This window comes from Nomascus leucogenys, chromosome 9 (genome assembly GCF_006542625.1).
Source record: "Nomascus leucogenys isolate Asia chromosome 9, Asia_NLE_v1, whole genome shotgun sequence".
Lineage (NCBI taxonomy): Eukaryota > Metazoa > Chordata > Mammalia > Primates > Hylobatidae > Nomascus > Nomascus leucogenys.
Genome location: NC_044389.1, coordinates 93,587,688 through 93,607,218, shown reverse-complemented (window position 1 = coordinate 93,607,218; position 19,531 = coordinate 93,587,688). Strand labels below are relative to the sequence as shown.

The 19,531-nt window shown below is 38.3% G+C and overlaps 1 protein-coding gene across 9 annotated transcripts in view; it reads left to right on the top strand.

Moving 5' to 3' along the window:
• The window catches only part of MLLT10 (MLLT10 histone lysine methyltransferase DOT1L cofactor), a 212,401-nt gene that overhangs the window by 144,867 nt on the left and 48,003 nt on the right, over nucleotides 1-19,531 (top strand). For 6 of the 9 annotated variants that reach the window (XM_030819221.1, XM_030819217.1, XM_030819218.1 and 3 more), the window contains 3 exons: nucleotides 5,117-5,161; nucleotides 6,001-6,033; nucleotides 12,261-12,308. The exons of 1 other annotated variant lie outside the window; for it this stretch is intronic. In XM_030819221.1, coding sequence (XP_030675081.1) covers nucleotides 5,117-5,161; nucleotides 6,001-6,033; nucleotides 12,261-12,308 — 126 coding nt within the window. The remainder of the gene's footprint in view (nucleotides 1-5,116; nucleotides 5,162-6,000; nucleotides 6,034-12,260; nucleotides 12,309-19,531) is intronic. 2 more of the 9 variants (XM_030819219.1, XM_030819225.1) reach the window with 1 other exon arrangement.

Sequence of the window (19,531 nt, the reverse complement as noted above, 5' to 3'; positions counted from 1 at the left end):
ACTCCTGAGGCTAGGGGCTGTTTCTGACATACACCACTGTATGCCCACTTCCAGCACAGTGCTTTGGACATAGTAAATGTTAAACATCATTTTAAAAAATGAATGAATACCATTAGTTGTCTCATGAGTGTGTGTCATGTGGTTAGAAGTATCCTGTATGATTTTGTACTTGCCCTCTGAGTGTTTATAGCTAAGCTGTAAGACAAATTACTTTATTTGTAAAGCTTTTCTCTTTTCTTTTCTTTTCTTTTCTCTTTTCTTTTCCTTCTCTTTCTCTTTCTCTTTCTTTTCGAGTTGGTCTTGCTCTATTGACCAGGCTACAGTGTAGTGGCCCGATCTCGGCTCACTGCCACCTCTGCCTCCTGAGTTCAAGCAGTTCCCCTGCCTCAGCCTCCCTAGTAGCTGGGACTACAGGTGCGTGCCACCACGCTCAGCTAATTTTTGTATTTTTTTTCTTTTTATATATGCTTTTATTTTTCCGTGATTACAAACACAACTGAATATCAAATGCACAAAGTAAGAATTATACGGGGAAAAAAAATCAGATACATTCATATATATATCACCTTTTCAAGGCTATTTCCATCCAGAATAACCTTGGTTTTCCAGGGCCAATAGAAAGAAGTCACAAAATCGCCTTTAGTCAAATTTGTGTGTTTGCTTTCTTCTATAATTCCAATACCTCCACCATCAAGGACTTGAGATAGCTGCCAAGGTGTTATATAATCAGTGCCAGTGTCTTCATTCATTCTACCACGAAGGCTGTCACTTCACACTTGGAATGTTGCACAGCAGCCGGGCAGAGGCGCTCCTCACATCGCAGACGGGGCAGCCAGGCAGAGGTGCTCCTCACTTCCCAGACAGGGCAGCCAGGCAGAGGTGCTCCTCACTTCCTAGATGGGGTGGCGCCGGGCAGAGGCGCTCCTCACATCCCAGACAATGGGCGGCCAGGCAGAGATGCTCCTCACTTCCCAGACGGGGCGGGCGGGCAGAGGCCTCCTCACTTCCCAGACGATGGGCGGCCGGACAGAGGCGCTCCTCACTTCCCAGACGGGGCGGCCGGGCAGAGGCGCTCCTCACATCCCAGACGCGGCGGCCGGGCAGAGGCGCTCCTCACTTCCCGGATGGGACGGCCGGGCAGAGGCGCTCCTCACTTCCCGGATGGGGCGGCTGGGCAGAGGCGCTCCTCACTTCCTAGACGGGGTGGCGGCCGGGCAGAGGCGCTCCTCACATGCCAGACGGGGCGGCCAGGCAGAGGCGCTCCTCACTTCCCAGACGCCCCCCCCCCCCCCCCCCCCCCCCCCCCCCCCCCCCCCCCCCCCCCCCCCCCCCCCCCCCCCCCCCCCCGGGCAGAGGCCCCCCCCCGGTGGGCGGGGCAGAGGCGCTCCTCACTTCCAGACGGTGGGGCGGCCTCCCAGCGGGGGCCGGCAGAGGCGCTCCTCACTTCCCAGACATGGGGGCCGGGCAGAGGCGCTCCTCACTTCCAGACGGCCCAGAGGCGCTCCTCACTCCAGACGGGGCGGGCAGAGGCGCTCCTCACTTCCCAGACGGGCGGCCGGCAGAGGCGCTCCTCACTTCCCAGACGGGGTGGCGGCGGGGCAGAGGCTGTAATCTTAGCACTTTGGGAAACCAAAGCGGGCGGCTAGGAGGTGGAGGTTGTAGCGAGCCGAGATCACGCCACTGCACTCCAGCCTGGGCAACATTGAGCATTGAGTGAGCGAGACTCCGTCTGTAATCCCAGCAGTTCGGGAGGTTGAGGCGGGCAGATCACTTGAGGTCGGGAGTTGGAGACCAGCCTGGCCAACACGGCGAAACCCCGTCTCCACCAAAAATACAAAAACCAGCCAGGCGTGGTGGTATGCGCCAGCAATCCCAGGCACTCGGCAGGCCGAGGCAGGAGAATCACGGGAGCCCGAGGCAGGGAGGTTCCAGTGAGCCGAGATGATGTCGCCGCACCCCAGCCTGGGCAACAGAGGGAGACCATCTCAACAAAAACGGAAGGAAGGAAGGAAGCAAGGGAGGGAGGGAGGGAGGAAGGAAGGAAGGAAGGAAGCTAGTTTTTGTATTTTTAATAGCGACAGGGTTTCACCATGTTGGCCAGGATGGTCTCCATCTCTTGACCTCATGATCCACCTGCCTCAGCCTGGCAAAATGCTGGGATTACAGGTGTGAGCCACTGGGCCCGGCTATTTTTAAAGCTTTTCATTTAGTAGTTATTTTGCCAGTTTATGATGAAAAGTATTATTAAGTTGGAAAGGATCATGGAGACGTTGAATTGTACTTTGAAGTAGACAGAAGACGAAGGCCAACATTACCTGAAAAGAAAGTAAAGGTCTGTTTGAGGGAAAAGCCTAATAGGAACAGGAAGCTTGTGTTTGTGGCACTGTGAAGGTAATGTTTATAGGGTAGGATGGGTTCATTGAGAGATTAATGCCAGACTGAAGAAATCAAACTGATAAGCTAATGATCTTTTTCTTAAAATAACTATTCTGGCTAGTTACCATTATTAAAGAATTTCATTAATGGAAGAGAAAAAAAATGCTGTCTCATTCAGCTTAGCAATGCTAATATAATCTCTTATTTGAGTACATGTAAGTTTCTTAGGAACTCTTTACTCTTTCGTTTGATCCTTGGAACAGCCTTGTGAAATAGGACAGCTCCTATTGATGTTGTTATTTCTCCTTTACAACTAGGATTTAAAGCAGGAGTAGAGTCAGGTTCTAATGTGATTCCCTCTTGAAATTATTGGCTAAAAGCATCACATTTAATAGTAATCAAAATTCTCTCATGAGATGTTCAAATTGTAGCAGAGTACATTTTTTTCTGAGAACTGTAGATCAAATTAGAGTAGAAGCCTAGAAAACACCTATAAAATGTTTAATTCAGAGTTTAGATTCTAAAATTTGTATTATAGATGGAAGTGTGTCCTGATAAATGGCCTGTTTTACAGTGACTTGTACAAAATGGAAAATTAGTGTGTTTCTAAAAGTGATTTCTAAGAGTTTTAAGTTTGGGGCTTATAGGTTTTGTTCGTTTTTTGACTGAACTCTTTCCTACGTACATTTTTTTGGGTTCTGAACAGTTAGGCACGAGGTCTTTTGAAACGTCAAAAACAGTTTTGGAAGAGTTGACAATCTGTCCTTTCCTCTTTGCTATTTATCTTCACCACATTACAAAAATTTATGATTTACTAAAGTGAAAGTTGAGAACATCTTTTTCTTCACTAAAACCATCGTGTTATTTTCTCTAAGAAAAGTCTGATATTCATTAACCCATTTATGCTGGAGGTTGCAGCTTTTTTTGTGTGAAAAATCAGACCTTGGTGATGACCTTGAGCAGTAGGATATAAATAACTCCCACAAGCTTAGGTTCCAGTAATGGAACACGAGGCATAAAGAACTCAAATTGCAAGAGGTTGATGGTTTAGCATTCACTTCCTTTCTTGGGGCATACTGTGTCCTTTCAAAGTACAGGTCGAGTAACCTTTATTAAAAATTCTGGAGACCATAGTGTTTAGAATTTCAGATTTTTGGGAGATTTTGGAATACTTGCATTATATATACTTACCAGGTGAGCATCCCTAATCTGAAAATCTGAAATCCAAAATGCACCAATGAGCATGAGAGTCATGGGAGCACTCAAAAAGTTTTGGATTTTGGGGCTGTGTTTTTGGTTAAATAATATCCAAGGAATTCCCAGTTATCCCTCCTTTAAAAAATTTTTGCCAACAGTGTTAGTCATAAGGGAATATCAGTTGTTTCCAGGATTAGCAAACCCAGGTCCTTTGAGTCACAGCCTTGGTCCTAGTTTTATCAATTATTTTTCCCTCAGAAAGCCATATAGAAATTAACTTCTCATATTCTGAGCAGATTTTGCTTTTATTACTGTTTTATTCCTTGTTTTCTGCACCCTCTGCTTGTTCTTCTCGTTTGGGTGGAATAAAAGAGTAAGGGTAATAATGTCTTATTCATTTGTTATCTTTCTCTTTTCTTTTCTTTTTTTTTTTTTTGAGACCAAGTCTTGCTCTGTCACCCAGGCTGTAGTGCGGTGGTGCAATCTCGGCTCACTGAAACCTCTGTTTGTTCAAGTGATTCTTGTGCCTCAGCCTTGCAAGTAGCTCGGACTACAGGCATGCGCCACTGTGCCCGGCTAATTTTTGTATTTTTAGTAGAGATGGGGTTTCGCCATATTGGGCAGGCAGGTCTCAAACTCATGATCTCAAGTGCCCGCCTTGGCCTCTCAAAGTGCTGGGATTACAGGCGTAAGCCACCACACCCAGCCATCTTTCTCAAAAATGAATGGTTCAAGATAGTGAGCTGAGTATAACTTAATGAGTTTTATGCTGCTATATAAGTCATAATGTGTTTATGGTCCAATATCAACTAAATTGTCGTACTTAAATTGTGATTTCCATGTGAAAATAGTATTCAAATGTTTTTGGTAAACTCTTCCCATCTAATGAATGACCTAGACCTAGAGTGGTGGCTCACGTCTGTAATCCCAGCACTTTGGGAGGTCAAGGCAGGCAGATCACTTCAGGTCAGGAGTTCCAGACCAACCTGGCCAACATAGTGAAACCCTGTCTCTACTAAAAATACAAAAATTAGCTGGGCATGGTGGTGTGTGCCTGTGGTCCCAGCTATTTGGAAGGCTGAGGTGGGAGGATCACTTGAAGCCAGTGAGCCGAGATTGTGCCACTGCACTCCATCCTGGGCGACAGAGTGAGACTTTGTCTCAAAAAAAAAAAAAAGATCTAAAGCATATTAGTGCATCATGTTGCTAATCGTACTTTCTCCCATTAATGAAGCCTTTTATCCTCAGACACTTGTTATACAGATTCATTTGTAAGCCCTTATGTCTTTTCCTCACTCTTTGTAAAAACACAGATATATTCCACACACTCCCATTAAGATTTGTGAGAATTCTATCACATTTGGTTCTCCCCCTCACATCCCAATTATTAGTTAATAATTTTTGTTTTTGAAGTTCTAGGTGGCCTACTTAACTACACTTTTTTTTAGGTGAATTTCCCTCCATTTTTCTGGCCTATTTCTTTTTTTACCCTTGAGTCACTGGCAATTTCTTCATTGATTTCCTTTTTCCTTCCTCTCAACAGAAATTTCCATGCAGTATCGGCATGATGGAGCTTGCCCAACAACTAGTAAGTTGTCAAACTGGGTTGATAACCCGGGCCTTTTGTCTCCTCTAGTGCTCTTTCTAGTATGTTATGCCACCTTGGAACCTGTAAATTTTAATTTTCCAAAATGCAAGTTTTTCTTAATTGAACAGATATTTTTCTTCTACAAAGATAATATACTGCTTTGTCTTGTTATGGATCCATATTACAGTCAAGTTGTGTACAAATTTTAATTATTATTGGTCTTTTAATATGGTGCTTTTATTGCAGAATTGTGACTTCACCTCCTTCTTGAAATAGTGTTTTTTTTTTTTAACATTTTGTTTTCTATTCTTAATATAATTTTTCAGTATTTGTATATTTGCACTAGGTGGTTTTTTTGATTAGTCTTCTACATGTGTTGGGGCTTTCTTATACTGAAGTCTAGGAAATGAGAATATTTGATAGGGTTAGATGATATAATGAGGTTTTTCTTTATAATAAATATTGTTATTATAAGGCAGATTTACCTATATAGAATTGCGTCCTACAGTGACTCACTTTTAGCAAGACATTACGTTGACATAAATGTCTTTTAAAAAGTGATTTGAAATACGTATTTATTACTAAGGCAATTATTGTCATTATGACAATATATCTAACCTATCTCAATTTAGTTGGTAATATGTTGGCAGGTGGAATACAATATTTAAAAATTTATACCATGTAAAAATGGAGCCAAGCTTGCAGTTTTGATGATTCAAACAATGATACATGATAGACTTACTGAAATTTTATTATACTAATTCAGTGTATGGCTATGTATTTCTTTTGTGTGTTTGAGAATGATCTTAACCTGAAGTCCTTTTTTCCTTACTTAAAAGCGTTCTCAGAGTTGCTGAATGCAATACACAATGGTAAGTTTTATTAGAATCTTCTCTAGTGGTTCGTTTATCACAAAGGTTGCCTTTTGTAGAGAATCTCGATTGAAAGCTAGCATGTTCTGTTGATTAGATGAAATCCAGTGCTGCAGTGAGTCAGTTGTTCAGCACCTTAGTGAAAAATTTTTGTAGATTGCCAATAAGAGGATGATAGGTCAATATGGTTCATCAGTTTGGCTTTTATTGTTTCTTTTTAAGGCAAAATGATAATAGTGTTTTAAGTTTCTGAATGTCTTTTTATTTTTACAAATGGTTTTTCTCTTCTTTTGAGATCTCTCTTGCCAGTGCAGGTAATTATTGGTACCTATGTGAAGAATTTGCTTGGAATATGAATTTTATTTTTTAGGGTTTGGGTTTATTAATATATAGAATACTTTAATTATTTTACCACTGTATTCCACATAGTGAATAAATGGAAGATAGTCTTTTTAAATTACATCTGGTTTGGGACCAGGTTTTTTACAGTGGAGTTGTATCTTTTGCTGCATTGGGTTCTGAAATCAGCATATAAGGCAAATACTATATTTGTAATGTAATTATAATGAAGATTATTCTTTCAAAAAATGTTTGTAGAAACTGAAGGTTTCTTCAGTTTCCCCAAAGAACCTTCCTTAATCCTTTGATGTTAAAAAATTCTCATTTTGAGGCTAGTGTCAACTTTGTTGATTTTCTTTTTCAGTTATTAACAGATCTCATTTGTTCGAGACTGTTTATGTTCAAGACTCATTTGTTCAAGACTGCTTGATTCCAAGTAGTTTTTCAATACATTTTCATTAACTTCATGAAACCTTGCATATTTTGCTAATGTAGTTTAATTTGCAGTCGATTTGTGTTGCGTTTGGATTTTATTGTCAGATGTTTACAGTGTCGACAGCCAACAAGAGACTAATGGCATAATGAGCAGGCATAGACACTCTTGTTGCCATGAGGGTGGGGGTTGTTGGGGTGGGAGGCTTATCTTATAAGTTACTTTTTATTAATTAGTAGATTGATTCGTAATTCTTGTCTCCCTACGCAACCTGGGCCTGCGGAAGCTTAGATAATGAATACTCTTGATAACAAGGAGTCCCTCAACACTAGGTATCTACAGGGAAAAGGGATTAGCAGCATCCTTGAAAATAAAATAAACTTGTTACTCTTCTTTGGTAGAGAAGTGTAAAAGCTGAAGATGTTTAACATCATCTTCAGTTTGCATAAATAAATTTAGAATTGTTCTTTAATTCTTTAATCCTGAACATCTTTAGAAAATAAACTTGGGATTAAAAGAAAGTAGACATCATGGGAGCAATGTAATGGATTTATATTTTTCATTGCAAGTACAAGTGTAGGATTGACACCTAGTGAATGATGTTTACCCTGTGGGTGATTGAGGGAGAGTCTCTTGTACAGGATTTTCTCTCCCCCTCCCCCGCCCCCAACAGTTAGCTTTTCTTTGTCTTTTTCTTTTGAAATTTTTTGTGTTTGGGTTTTTTTTTTTTTTTTTTTTGAGATGGAGTTTCGCTCTTGTTGCCCAGGTTGGAGTGCAATGGCATGATATTGGCTCACTGCAACCTCCGCCTCCTGGGTTCTCCCAGGTGGACTCCCAAAGTGCTGGGATTACAGGCGTGAGCCACGATGCCCAGCCATACTCTTTTTAGTTACCTAAGATGGATGGTTGGATTATTGATTGGAATCTTTTATCTTTATGAACATAGTCCTTTACAACTATATACTTTGAGTTTTTTTTCTAACTTTATTTTTTTAGAAGCAAGATCTTGCTTTCTTACCCAGGCTGGTGTGCAGTGGCACGATCATAGGTCTTTGCAACCTTCAACTCCTGGGCTCAAGTGATCCTTCCACCTCAGTCTCCTGAGTAGATAGGACTACAGGCATGTGCCACCATGCCTGGCTAATACATTACTTTCTGAGATTATATCAGTCTTTTATGATTTCTTTGATTAGTCCTTGATTGTTTTTCTCACACTATTTTCTCCTTGACTCTGTTACGTACTCGCTTGGAAAATCTGCATACCTATAGCTTCAAGTATCACTTATCACCTGTGCTTATTAGCTTCCCAAATCGATGCCTCCAATTTAGACTTTTCTCCTGAGTTGCAGACTTATATTTCCAAAAACCTAATAAGCTTCATTTCCGTGTGATACTCAGCCACCTCAACCAGACTTAGGCTAGGAAGTTAACTTCAACTCTGCCCTCTCATTTTCCTAGTCATCATTTTTTTAAAAAGCTTTTTTCTATTATTGATCAGTTTAACTTCCTTTTGTTTTGTATTTCCACTGCCCCATTTGGTTATGTCCTACATTGTCATCTGAACTGTTCAGCAAACTCCTAACCTTCATTCCATTATCCAGTCCCTTTTCTAGATGCTACTAGAATTGATGGTCTGTCTAAAGTGCAAATCAGACCATGTCAAACTGTCTTACTTAGAGAATTTTCTGGGACTTATGGGATAACATTTATACTCCTTCACATGGCATGTGGAGTTTTTCTTCATCTCGTTCTAATCTGATTCTCCAGTCTCATCCCTTCTTCTCCCCAACTTTACGTTGCATCAATAGAAGCTACTTGTAGTTTCCTGATGTTATACTATTATGTGCAACATCTCTGACGTAGACCTTGTTTGGTGTGGACTTCCAACTTTATCTAGTAAAAGTAGTCATTAAAATTAAGTGTAGTTTTATTTACTTCCTGCAAAGTTTTTTTTTCAGACTCTTTGATAGAATTAACCCTTTCTCTCTTTTTTAATACTTCTGGTTTCTCGTATGTGATGTTCTAGTACTTCCTCCAATTGATTTCTACTCTTTCTCTAGACACTTTTTTTTGTTTCTGTGAAATATATCTAAGTCATATTTATCTCACATTTGTGAAACTTTGTGAAAAAAAACCTTTCATTAGACAGTTGAAACTCTGGATTATTTTCGTCATTTATTCTAGCAACTGATTCATTTCAAAATGTTTTGAATAGAACTTTATAAAACTAAAATTTATTACTTCACAAAACTTATTCTGGGAAAATTAATACAAGTGTAATGACCAAGGAAATATTATTATTTTTGAGATGGAGTCTCACTCTGTTGCACAGGCTGGAGTGCAGTGGTGCGATCTCGGCTCACTGCAACCTCCGCCTCCTGAGTTCAAGCGATTCTCCTGCCTCAGCCTCCCGAGTAGCTGGGATTACAGGCACCCACTACCATGCCTCGCTAATTTTTGTATTTTTAATAGAGACAGGGTTTCGCCACGTTGGCCAGGCTGGTCTCAAACTCCTAGCCTCAAGTGATCCTCAAGTGATCCACCTCAGCCTCCTAAAGTGCTGGGATTACAGGTGTGAGCCACCGTGCCCAGCCTCTTTGGCTACTTTAAACCAGCATTTCAAAATAATATTAAAAGTGAGAAAGGGCAAAACAAATGTATGAAACAACTCTATTACTTTAGCAAAGAACCAAGTTACTATCCTGAAAGAGATAAGACAGTCTAATACAAAGTTTAATTCCCAAAGAAAATGAACATATTCCCAAGAATATATATGGAACTTATTCTAGGACAATGTAGCAATTAACAATTTTCATTCATTCAACAATTATGGCGAGCCTATTAGATGATGAGCTAAATACTGACAAAATAAGATTAATAAAAGCCAACTTCTAAAATAAATTATTAAGGAACCTGGAAAATACTAGAGCAAAACCATCCCTGAGACAGGAAGATGAAAACTAGGAGGAGGATATGCTAGTTTTCAACTGGACTATAAAACTAAACTATAATCTTTTAATACATACTACTTGTTACATCATTTTTACAAGCATTTAAAATACTTCTATTAAGTGAAATAGAGAAATTAAACTTACAATTTATTAAGATCATGAAATCTCTTAGGCTGCTTCATTCCAGGGCACCACCACAAAACCAAACATGAAATACAAGGCACCTTCTTTTATGGGCATAGATTTAAAGTTAATTCTCCATATAGTATTCTTTAAGATATTTAAATGACTACTTTCCCTTTCCAAACTGCCTTAAAAGTTTCTGAAATTTCCTGAGACCTTTACATAATATATCTTTCCTAACTTTTCTGTTTCCTTTTTCCTTTGTTGGGACAATAATTTTAATATTATTTCTTCAATTTTTAAGTTTCTTTAATTTCTCTGATCATGAGCAGTTTATCCTGGTGGACCTAAAGTGGTTTTTGAAATTGGTAAGGTGTTTTCCTAAAGTACTTTGCTTTGTTTCAATATTATCCTTAATTCCTTACCTGAAAACACCAGTTTCAAAAGTTTATGAAGTTATTTCACATACCCAAAAGAACCACCTTCATTAAGTCCTAAGATCCTCTCTGAGAAAGAACAAATCAAGACATACGCTTTAAACTCAATATCTATGACTGTAAATATATAATATTTCTTTGGGGCCATGCATGGTGGCTCATGCCTGCAATCCCAGCACTTTGGGAGGCCGAGGTGGCAGATCACTTGAGCTTAGGAGTTTGAGACCAGCCTGGTCAACATAACAAAACCCCTTGTCTACTAAAAATACAAAAATTAGCCGGGCGTGATGGTGCATGTCTGTAATCCCTGCTACTTGGGAGGCTGAGGCAGGGAGAATCGCTTGAACTCAGGAGGTGGAGGTCGCAGTGAGGTGAGATCGCGCCACTGCATTCCAGCCTAGGTGACAGAACAAGACTGCCTCAAAAATAAATAAATAAATAAATAAACAAACAAATAACTACTGAAGAGCTAACTTAGGTCAGTTTTCACAGCAGTATATTGCTAATTGAGTTCCACGTCCCACTTACTGCACTTTTAAATTCTCTTTAATTATGATGCTTCTGGTTTGAGACAACTGCTCTCACTAAACAAAGAGGGTTTGTTGGAGGAAGTAATGTTAACCAGTTATTCATATAGGTGCTGTAGGATGAGTATACTTATAAATGCCAGTTGATTTTAGAGGTGAACATTCTCCCTCAAGAACAGGGTTCTACTTAGGCTTGTCAGATTAGTTTATAAGAAACTGAATTTTTGTCCTTCATATATGTCCCTTTTTTATTTCAGGGAAGCATTAAGTGGATAGGATTCCATGAAGTGGGATGATTAATACTCAGGCGCATGTAATTGTTCCAAAGCCAGTATCATTTGAGATTCACTGTGTGTAATGAGATATTACTGATGGGGGATGAGTTGTCACTGTGAGCAGTATGGAGATTAAGAATCTAGCTCATTCTAAATCTAATTTCCTTTTAATCACAACAGACCTTTTTTCTTCTTATGAGTTAGTGTGTTCTTTATGCTTATATAGTAAATTGTCACATCCTAGGATACAACAAGTGCTACTAAGTTTGTTTCAATACACACAAACTGTGAATCACTTGGTAAGGGATAATTAGGTTAAAAAAGGGGAAGGGAACTAGGCTTTGGGCATAGTAAAGAGCTGCAAAGTACATTGGTTTAGGGGATTGAAATGAAATTCTAGAGAAAGGCACCTGACGGGTAGTAAACCTAGACCTTAGAATTGCTGTCTTGAATCAGAGAAATGGTAAGGAGCTACAATGAGTTTGTGGGAGACAGAACACATGATGAAATTGTATGGAGTCTTATGGGCAGGGCTGTGATTATGCCTGTGTAGGAAAGAATTTGACTAATTTAACACAGCCTTGATAATAAGGTAGTATAAGACATGTACTTATAGATAAGACTTTTTCCATTTCAAAGTATCTAGGCTACTTTGTTGCTCCTGGTTCCTTGAAGATAGGCTTCAAAGACTCTTAAGGGATAAACACATTTGGCTGGTGAGTCCCCCACTGGGGAGGAAAAGTAATTTTCACATTTGACTGGTGAGTCCACCACTGGGGAGAAAAAGTAGTTTCCAGTATCCATGTTAACTTTTACAATGCAAAATGAATCTACACTGTTTCATTGAAACTGCAAGAGGGGTGGAACCTGAAAAGTTCCAACTGAGTGAGGGAAGCAGTACAAATGGGAATGAGTTGTATAATAATTACTTTTAAATTAACTGGTAATGCCATTAGTACTCTCTTTATTTGGAGCATTGCAATTTTTTAAATTTACATAGGTTTCATGGGGATTTTAACCCTGATGATCCACCCCCACACTGCACCCCATCATAATATCTTCAGTTTCTCAACTTATCTATCATGGTCGTTTTTAGGAAGTAGTGATTAAAAATCTGAAATTAAAGTGTGTCTTTTCTTTAGACAGAGATGACAGTTCTACACTAACAAAGCAAGAACTTAAATTCATAGGTATGTACCAAACTCCAGCATGGTTCTAAACATAATAGTGTTAAATTAATCCTTTTGTAGCTTGGAAACCTTCCCATACAAACCAATATTGGCAATATGTACTCATTAAGAAAAATGATGCCTGAAAGGAATTATCTATAACCTTGGATGGTAGGTGGGATGAACTATATGTTCTTATTGTTGTACTTATTTGGATTTGTCATATTGCTTAAGACTTGGTAGGTAGATCTTAGAATTCCTGAAACTGTTTACTTATAAGGGCCTAGGCTCCTAGGTCTGATTTTGTAAAGACGACTTTCTACACCTGTGTCCCTTCTCTTACTGAGATCAGGAAGAATATGAGACCATATTTCATGTTTTATAATCATGATAATTCTGATTCTTTAACATATATCTCAAATACTCTGGATCAGTTCAGAAAGAGCATGTGTATTCTGAACTACAGAATGAAATCCACTACTCTTAACCACTTGAAGTATGCATCCACTCATTTCCCTCCCCTAAAAACCTCATTTTTAACATGCTGATAAAGCTAATTTTATAGGCTGTGAATATCTTCAATGTGGCACTTTTCTTCTTGAGACTGTCTTAGCTTTTTATCATTTGACAAGAATATATTAGGTTCTTTATGTCTATATGTAAGGTCCTGGTTAGTTGCTTTGGGGAAATAAGTATACTGCAAAAGATAAATAATGTGACATATGAGTCCTCCCTTTGAGAACATACACTCTAAAAGGAAAAGAAATACATATATGTAATAATTTCAAGCGATGTACTTATAACTTCTTTAATGGTCAGTAGGAGTTCAAGGCCAGGGAAAATTGCTTTCAGCTGAAGGAATGAGCTATCCAGATAATGTAACATTTGACCTGATGCTTAAAGAATATGTAAAATTTTGTTATTTGGAGATACAGGGATCAGAGCTAGATTCTTAGTCTGAGGTATGTACAGTTAGCATGAGCAATGGCATAGAATGAGAATACACAGGCTGTGTTAAGTAATATATATACAGCGTGTGTGTTTTACATATATACACACACACACACACACACACATTTATATATATATGTGTGTTTTTTTTTCTTGGCATGTTTTACCTCCAAGATACTGATATTTGATATGAAAAATAACAGCATTAGCTGTTAGTCCAAGGAGTTGAAAGCAGTTGGTGTTGAGTTGGAAAAAAGATAATCAAACCTGTACTTTAGGAAGTTTCAACTGGTGGGTAGCATGTAAAAAGATGGAAAAGAGCTAATGCTGAAACAGTGTAACCCAATAGTTTTTTGTTACAATCTAACTAAATTTATTGATGGCCTGAATGAGGATGCTGGAAGTCAAACTGATGAGATGTGTATTACCCAAGAAGAACTGGTAATGACAGTAGCTGGAAAGGATGGGTATTCATTTACTACCACAATATTTAGATAGAGATGTTTAGCACAGAATTAAATAGAGCTTGGGCACCAAAGAGAATTGGAACTAGGCCACTTAGGGAGTAGTAACTGAAACTCTGAGACTGGTATAGGCTGAGAAATGTGGATAGAGAAGACAGAGAAAGAGGTTGAATCAGGTTTATTTTTAAATAGTGAAGTCTTAATAGGTAGAAAGGAGATTAAGGATTAAGATTCAAGGAGTGATATTTCATAGATCAAGAATCTGGAGCAGATGGGAAGAGATCAAGCGAACATGTAGAAAAATTAAGTTTGAAGGAAGACAGAGAATCACTGTGGAAACATTCACTGTCAGAAAACCCCCCACCAAACCAAATTAGTTTTCTAAAACCTTCATAATTTGAATTAATGAATTTTTAAATTATTAGAAATTTTAAAAATAGATTTCCCCCCAAAAGAACTGATTCTTTCAGGTGTGTGTAGTAACTTGAATGTGTTTACAAAAGCGTTTTCTTTTTAGTGTACTTCAGAATAGGGCTTTAATGATTAAATAAGAGTATTAAATAATACTTAAATATGCAATGGTTATGCATCTGAGCGAGTTATTTTATTTTAAATTCTCAATGTCGCCTGAGAAGTGATCTCTCTCCTCTCCTCTTGTATTTTTTGTCCGAAATACCTCTATCCTGGAGTTACTGTTTGTGCCTGCCTGTCTGTCATTTTCTCTGCCTATTCCTTACTATTACATAAATCACCAAGTGCTGCCTTCTGAACATTTTTTCTAATTTACTAATTTGAGGCTTTCTAGACATGACTTTTATATTTAATTTTTCTTTATTGTTTTCAAAACTCTTCTTTCATGTTGATTCAGGTCCTTATCATCTCTTGCACAGATTATTCTAATATCCTCTTTTTTACTTTTGTCAGTATACCTAGAGTTCATCAAATGGGCTTACTCAAGCCAGAATCTCAGAAATGAAGGTAGGGAAGAATGTCATTTAATCATCTATGATTTAAAAATAGTAACTGCCAAGAATGCCAAATGTTGCTTATCTTATTCTTCCTTATGGTAATCTTCTTGGGAAAACAAATTATAATTGGAAAGTGCTTGCTTAGTGAATCGGACATCAGAATAAAGGCAGTTTGATTATGTTTAAATATTATCATCATCTTGATAATACTTTTTTTCTCTCTGTATAATATATTTGACTACTTTGCAGCTCCCTTTCACATTAACTTCTGGTCCTGCATTTGCAGAAACTATGTCCCAATCACCTTCATTAAACCTGGAGTTGTAGACCGTGTTCTTGGTGGGCTGTTTCTATAGATGGCTGATATACTTGTTTCACACTCAGAGGGTCATTTTATTTCAGGATCTCTTTATATATATATATATATATATGGATATATATCTCTGGATATATGTATGTGCCCATTCCTAACAGAATAGTATATTTATGTAATAACAGCTAGGTATTTGGATTTTTTTTTTTTTTCCTGAGACAGAGTTTCACTCTTGTTTCCCAGGCTGGAGTACAATGGCATGATCTTGGCTCACTGCAACGTCTGCCTCACGGATTCAGGCGATTCTCCTGCCTCAGCCTCCCAAGTAGCTAGGATTACAGGTGTGTGCCACCACTCCTGGCTAATTTTTGTATTTTTAGTAGAGACTGGGTTTCACCATGTTGGTCAGGCTGGTCTCGAACTCCTGACCTCAGGTGATCCACCTTCCCTGGCCTCCTAAAGTGCTGGGATTACAGGTGTGAGCCACCACACCCGGCTGGTATTTGGAATTTTGCTTCTCATAGTTTTTTCCATCATGGATGCATTAGGAGCAACTAATATTTTTATTTCAAAGGTGTATTTGAAAGCTATAGCTTTGGCTTAGGAAACCAGAAAACTTTATTTCATGTGGCCAATAATAGAAAATCTGATTTTTCCACCCAGATTAGGTCTTTTATGGAACTATAGAGAGAAAACAAATTGGCATAATAAACATAAGACATGAGAGAAGATAGTAATTTGAAACAAAATTTAAAAAGAAAGAAATTTTGTATATTCAGCTATATTTTATAATAGTCAAAGCAAAGAACACAGTAAAGGGGTAATAACGCAATGGTTACAGCCAAGAAACAGAATAATAAATGGGTAAATCAGATGAAGAAAACTTCCTAGAAAGAAGGAAAGTACCAAGACTGTGGTGCCAGGGACTTAATAGACTGGGCACAGTGGCTCACGCCTATAATCCCAGCACTTTGGGAGGCTGAGGCAGGCAGATCACTCGAGGTCAGGAGTTCAAGACCATCCTGGCCATCATGGTGAAACCTCATATCTACAAAAAAAAAAAAAAAAAAAAAAAAAAAAAAAAAAAAAAAAAAAAAGAGCCAGGTGGGGTGGTACACGTCTGTAATCCCAGGTACTTGTGAGGCTGAGGCATGAGAGTCGCTTGAACTTGGGAGGCGGAGGCTGCAGTGACCTGAGATCACGCTACTGCACTCCAGCCTGGGTGACAGATGAGACCCTGTCTTTGAAAAATAAAAAATAAAAAGACTTAATAATAGAAGTGACTTCCATTCTAAGGAAATATACAAAATATGAAAAGACTAGACATACAGAGATATTTATCATAGCAAAAAGTTGCAAGTACTGGGGATTGATAAAATTATCACAATGGTTATATTATTATTATTATTATTATTATTATTATTTAATCAATCAGTGTCTTGCTTTGTTGCCCAGACTGGTTTCAAAGCCCTGGCCTCACGTAATCCTCCCGCCTCAGCCTCCCAAATTGCTGGGATTACAGGCATGAGCCGCCACACCTGGCCATAATGGTTATATTAAAATCAATGGTTCAAGAGTATTGTGTTTTCTTGTCTCTGTTTTCTAAAAATGAATGTGGCCATTCTTTTATGTTTTTATTTAAAACAAAAATATTCATGAAGAATGGCAAATTATGTTGATAACCACCATATGTGATAAGATTGTTCTTCATTTTAGTTGATACTTTTTCCCCCACTAAATCTTTAATCTTTTTAAAGAAACAAAAAAAAAATCACTGTGTAGTATGTATGTTTCATGATGCTTCTCGTTTAGGCTTATGATTGTACTCATTTGAGTGTGTCTCATCTCTTAGTTGAAGTACTCTCCTTCATTAACCTGATGACTCATATTTTTATACTTTATTTGAGCTTAGTGTTTATAGAGAAAAGATCACACCATGTAAAATTTCATATCATTCATTGATTCATAACAATTGCAGCTGACATTTAAATTGCTTTGCAATGTTAATATACTTCTCTAGGAAACTTACTTTTTGCTATGACTGTTTTATATATATATATTTAACTCCTCATACTCTTCCTTTGCTTTCCCTGTACTCAAGATATTAGATGTCTTTCCCAGGGGGAAAAAAAAACCCTTATTTTAGTTTCCTCACCGTCTTTTTTTCACCATCTCTTATGTTTTCATCAGTCGTGCTCTTAGTATCTTTCCTCTTGAAAACAATCCCTCCACACACACAAAAAAACCATTTACTTATTCCTGTTTGTGCACCTACCCTTGAAACTGTTCTACAAGCACATCCTCGTTTAAGATCATTTGTTGATTTTTGTGATGTGTCTGTGTATGACTTAAGTCTTCTTTGCACTTATTGTGCTTCCTGATTGAGAGAATTCATGCGTTTCACCGATTCCCTACACAGTCTTAGCCATTATATTTCAAAATACAGCGTCTTACCATTCTCTCCATTCTTTCTTCTGGAAGTTTTGTTAGGCATATTTGGATTTGAATACTGCCCTTAATGTTCTTTAAGTTTTTGTAATTTCCATTTTTTAAGTCTCTCTAAGATATAAAAATCTGAGTAATTTGTTTAGATTTTTGTTTTTGTTCACTAACCATCTCTTTAGCTCTGTTTATTGTTTTATTAGACTATTGAGTGGAGAATTTTAGTGAACATGTTTTCAAGTTTGAATTCTTTGAAGTCTCTTTTAAAATGAACATAGTTTGGTTTTCTGTTTCTTTCTTTTTTAAAAAAGAACTGCGTAGTTCTTTTCCCACATCTGAAAATATTTTTATTTTGAAGCAATCTCAAACTCATGGAAAAATTGCAAGTATAGTAGAGAGAACTTTGTTTTTCTGAGCCATTTGAGAGTAAGTTGCGTGCAGTATCCCATCAGCACTGAATACTTAGGTATTTCTTACAAACAAGGACATTCTCCTACAATATCACAGCTATTAAGAACAGAAAATTAACACTGCTAAATTAACACTGCCATTCAAGTTTTGACAGTTGTCAATGTTTTTGGAGATCACAAGGTAGTTGTTTTGGATTTTATTTTTCATTACTAAGTTCAGATTATGTTTTGGGAGGCAGGAATTTTATAGAAATGATCTTTGCAGTGCGTATTATCAATGGCACATAATCAGGCTTTCCCAATGTCAAGGTTTTCTTTCCCCCTTTACAATTAGTAATTATTTCGTGGAATAAATTGTGACGCTATATGTAATATTCCATTCCTCGTCAGATTTTCAGTTTATATCAGTATGTGTTCAAGGATTCCTATGGCCTATAATTTATTATTCATGATTTATTGTGATGCTGAAAATTGTTCAGGTTAGCCAGTGGGAGCCCCTTTGAGCTGGCTCTCTGTTCATTTGACATGTCCCTGTTATTCTTTGAATGCTTCCTTACTTTCTGGCACTGTAAGTACATTAGTTTTCCATTGCTGACATAACAAATTATCAGAAAGTTAGCAGCTTAAAACCACACACGTTCATTAGCTTTCATTTATCATATTTTACCAGTAGAAGTTTGGGTTGGCTGGGTTCTCTGCTTAGTGTCTTGCAAGGCTGAAATCCAGGTGCTGGCCAGCTGGGCTCTTACCAGGAGGCTTCCGAAGAAACCCTTAGCTCTTAGAGGCTTTTATAAAGACCTTGCACATGTCCCTGTGTCTTCAAGCCAGCAGTGATGAGTTGAATCCGTCTCACGCTTAGAATCTGTCTGACATCCCCTTCTGCCGCATCTCTCACTTTCTCTTCTGCCACATCTTTCACTGACTTTCTACCTTCCTTTTTTTTTTTGTTTGGAGACAGAGTCTTCCTCTGTCGTCCAAGGCTGGAGTGCAGTGGTCTGATCTCGGCTCACTGCAACCTCTGCCTTGCGGGTTCAAGCGATTCTCGTGCTTCAGCCTCCCAAGTAGCTGGGATTACAGGCATGTGTCATCATAGGCGTTTTGCCCTGTTGGCCAGGCTGGTCTCGAACTCCTGACCTCAAGTGAGCCACTGCACCCAGCCCCTCTTCTGCTTTCAAAGGCTCATGTGATTACATTGGACCCTTCTAGATAACCCAGGATAATTTGTTTCCAAGTCAGCTAACCAATAGCCTTAATTCAGTCTGCATAGCAGTACCTAGATTAGCGTTTCACTGAATATCCAGGGGATAGCAAACACCAACCTGTCTTTAGAATTCTGCCTACCACTGCAAGATATTCTGTGTTCCTATTTTTTATAAAGAGTGTTCTTTCCTCACATTTAAAAAATGCATCCTCTTAGGTTCTTAATCATTTAAAATATTTATCTTATAATATTTATTTGCCATTTCTATTTTCAAAGTGTCTTGGAGGGCAGTCTGAATGTTTGTATCTTCTAATTTGTCATCATGGGGATTGGTTCCTTCCATGTTTCGTTATTTTGGATTGTGAACTTAATGTTTTATCGTGGGTTAAGGATATATCCCTTCAGAAAAGTTTTGTGTTTGCTTCACCACCCTGTCCCTTCTTATGTTAATGTAATGTTGGGATTTATCAAACCAAAGTCTATTTGAACACAAGA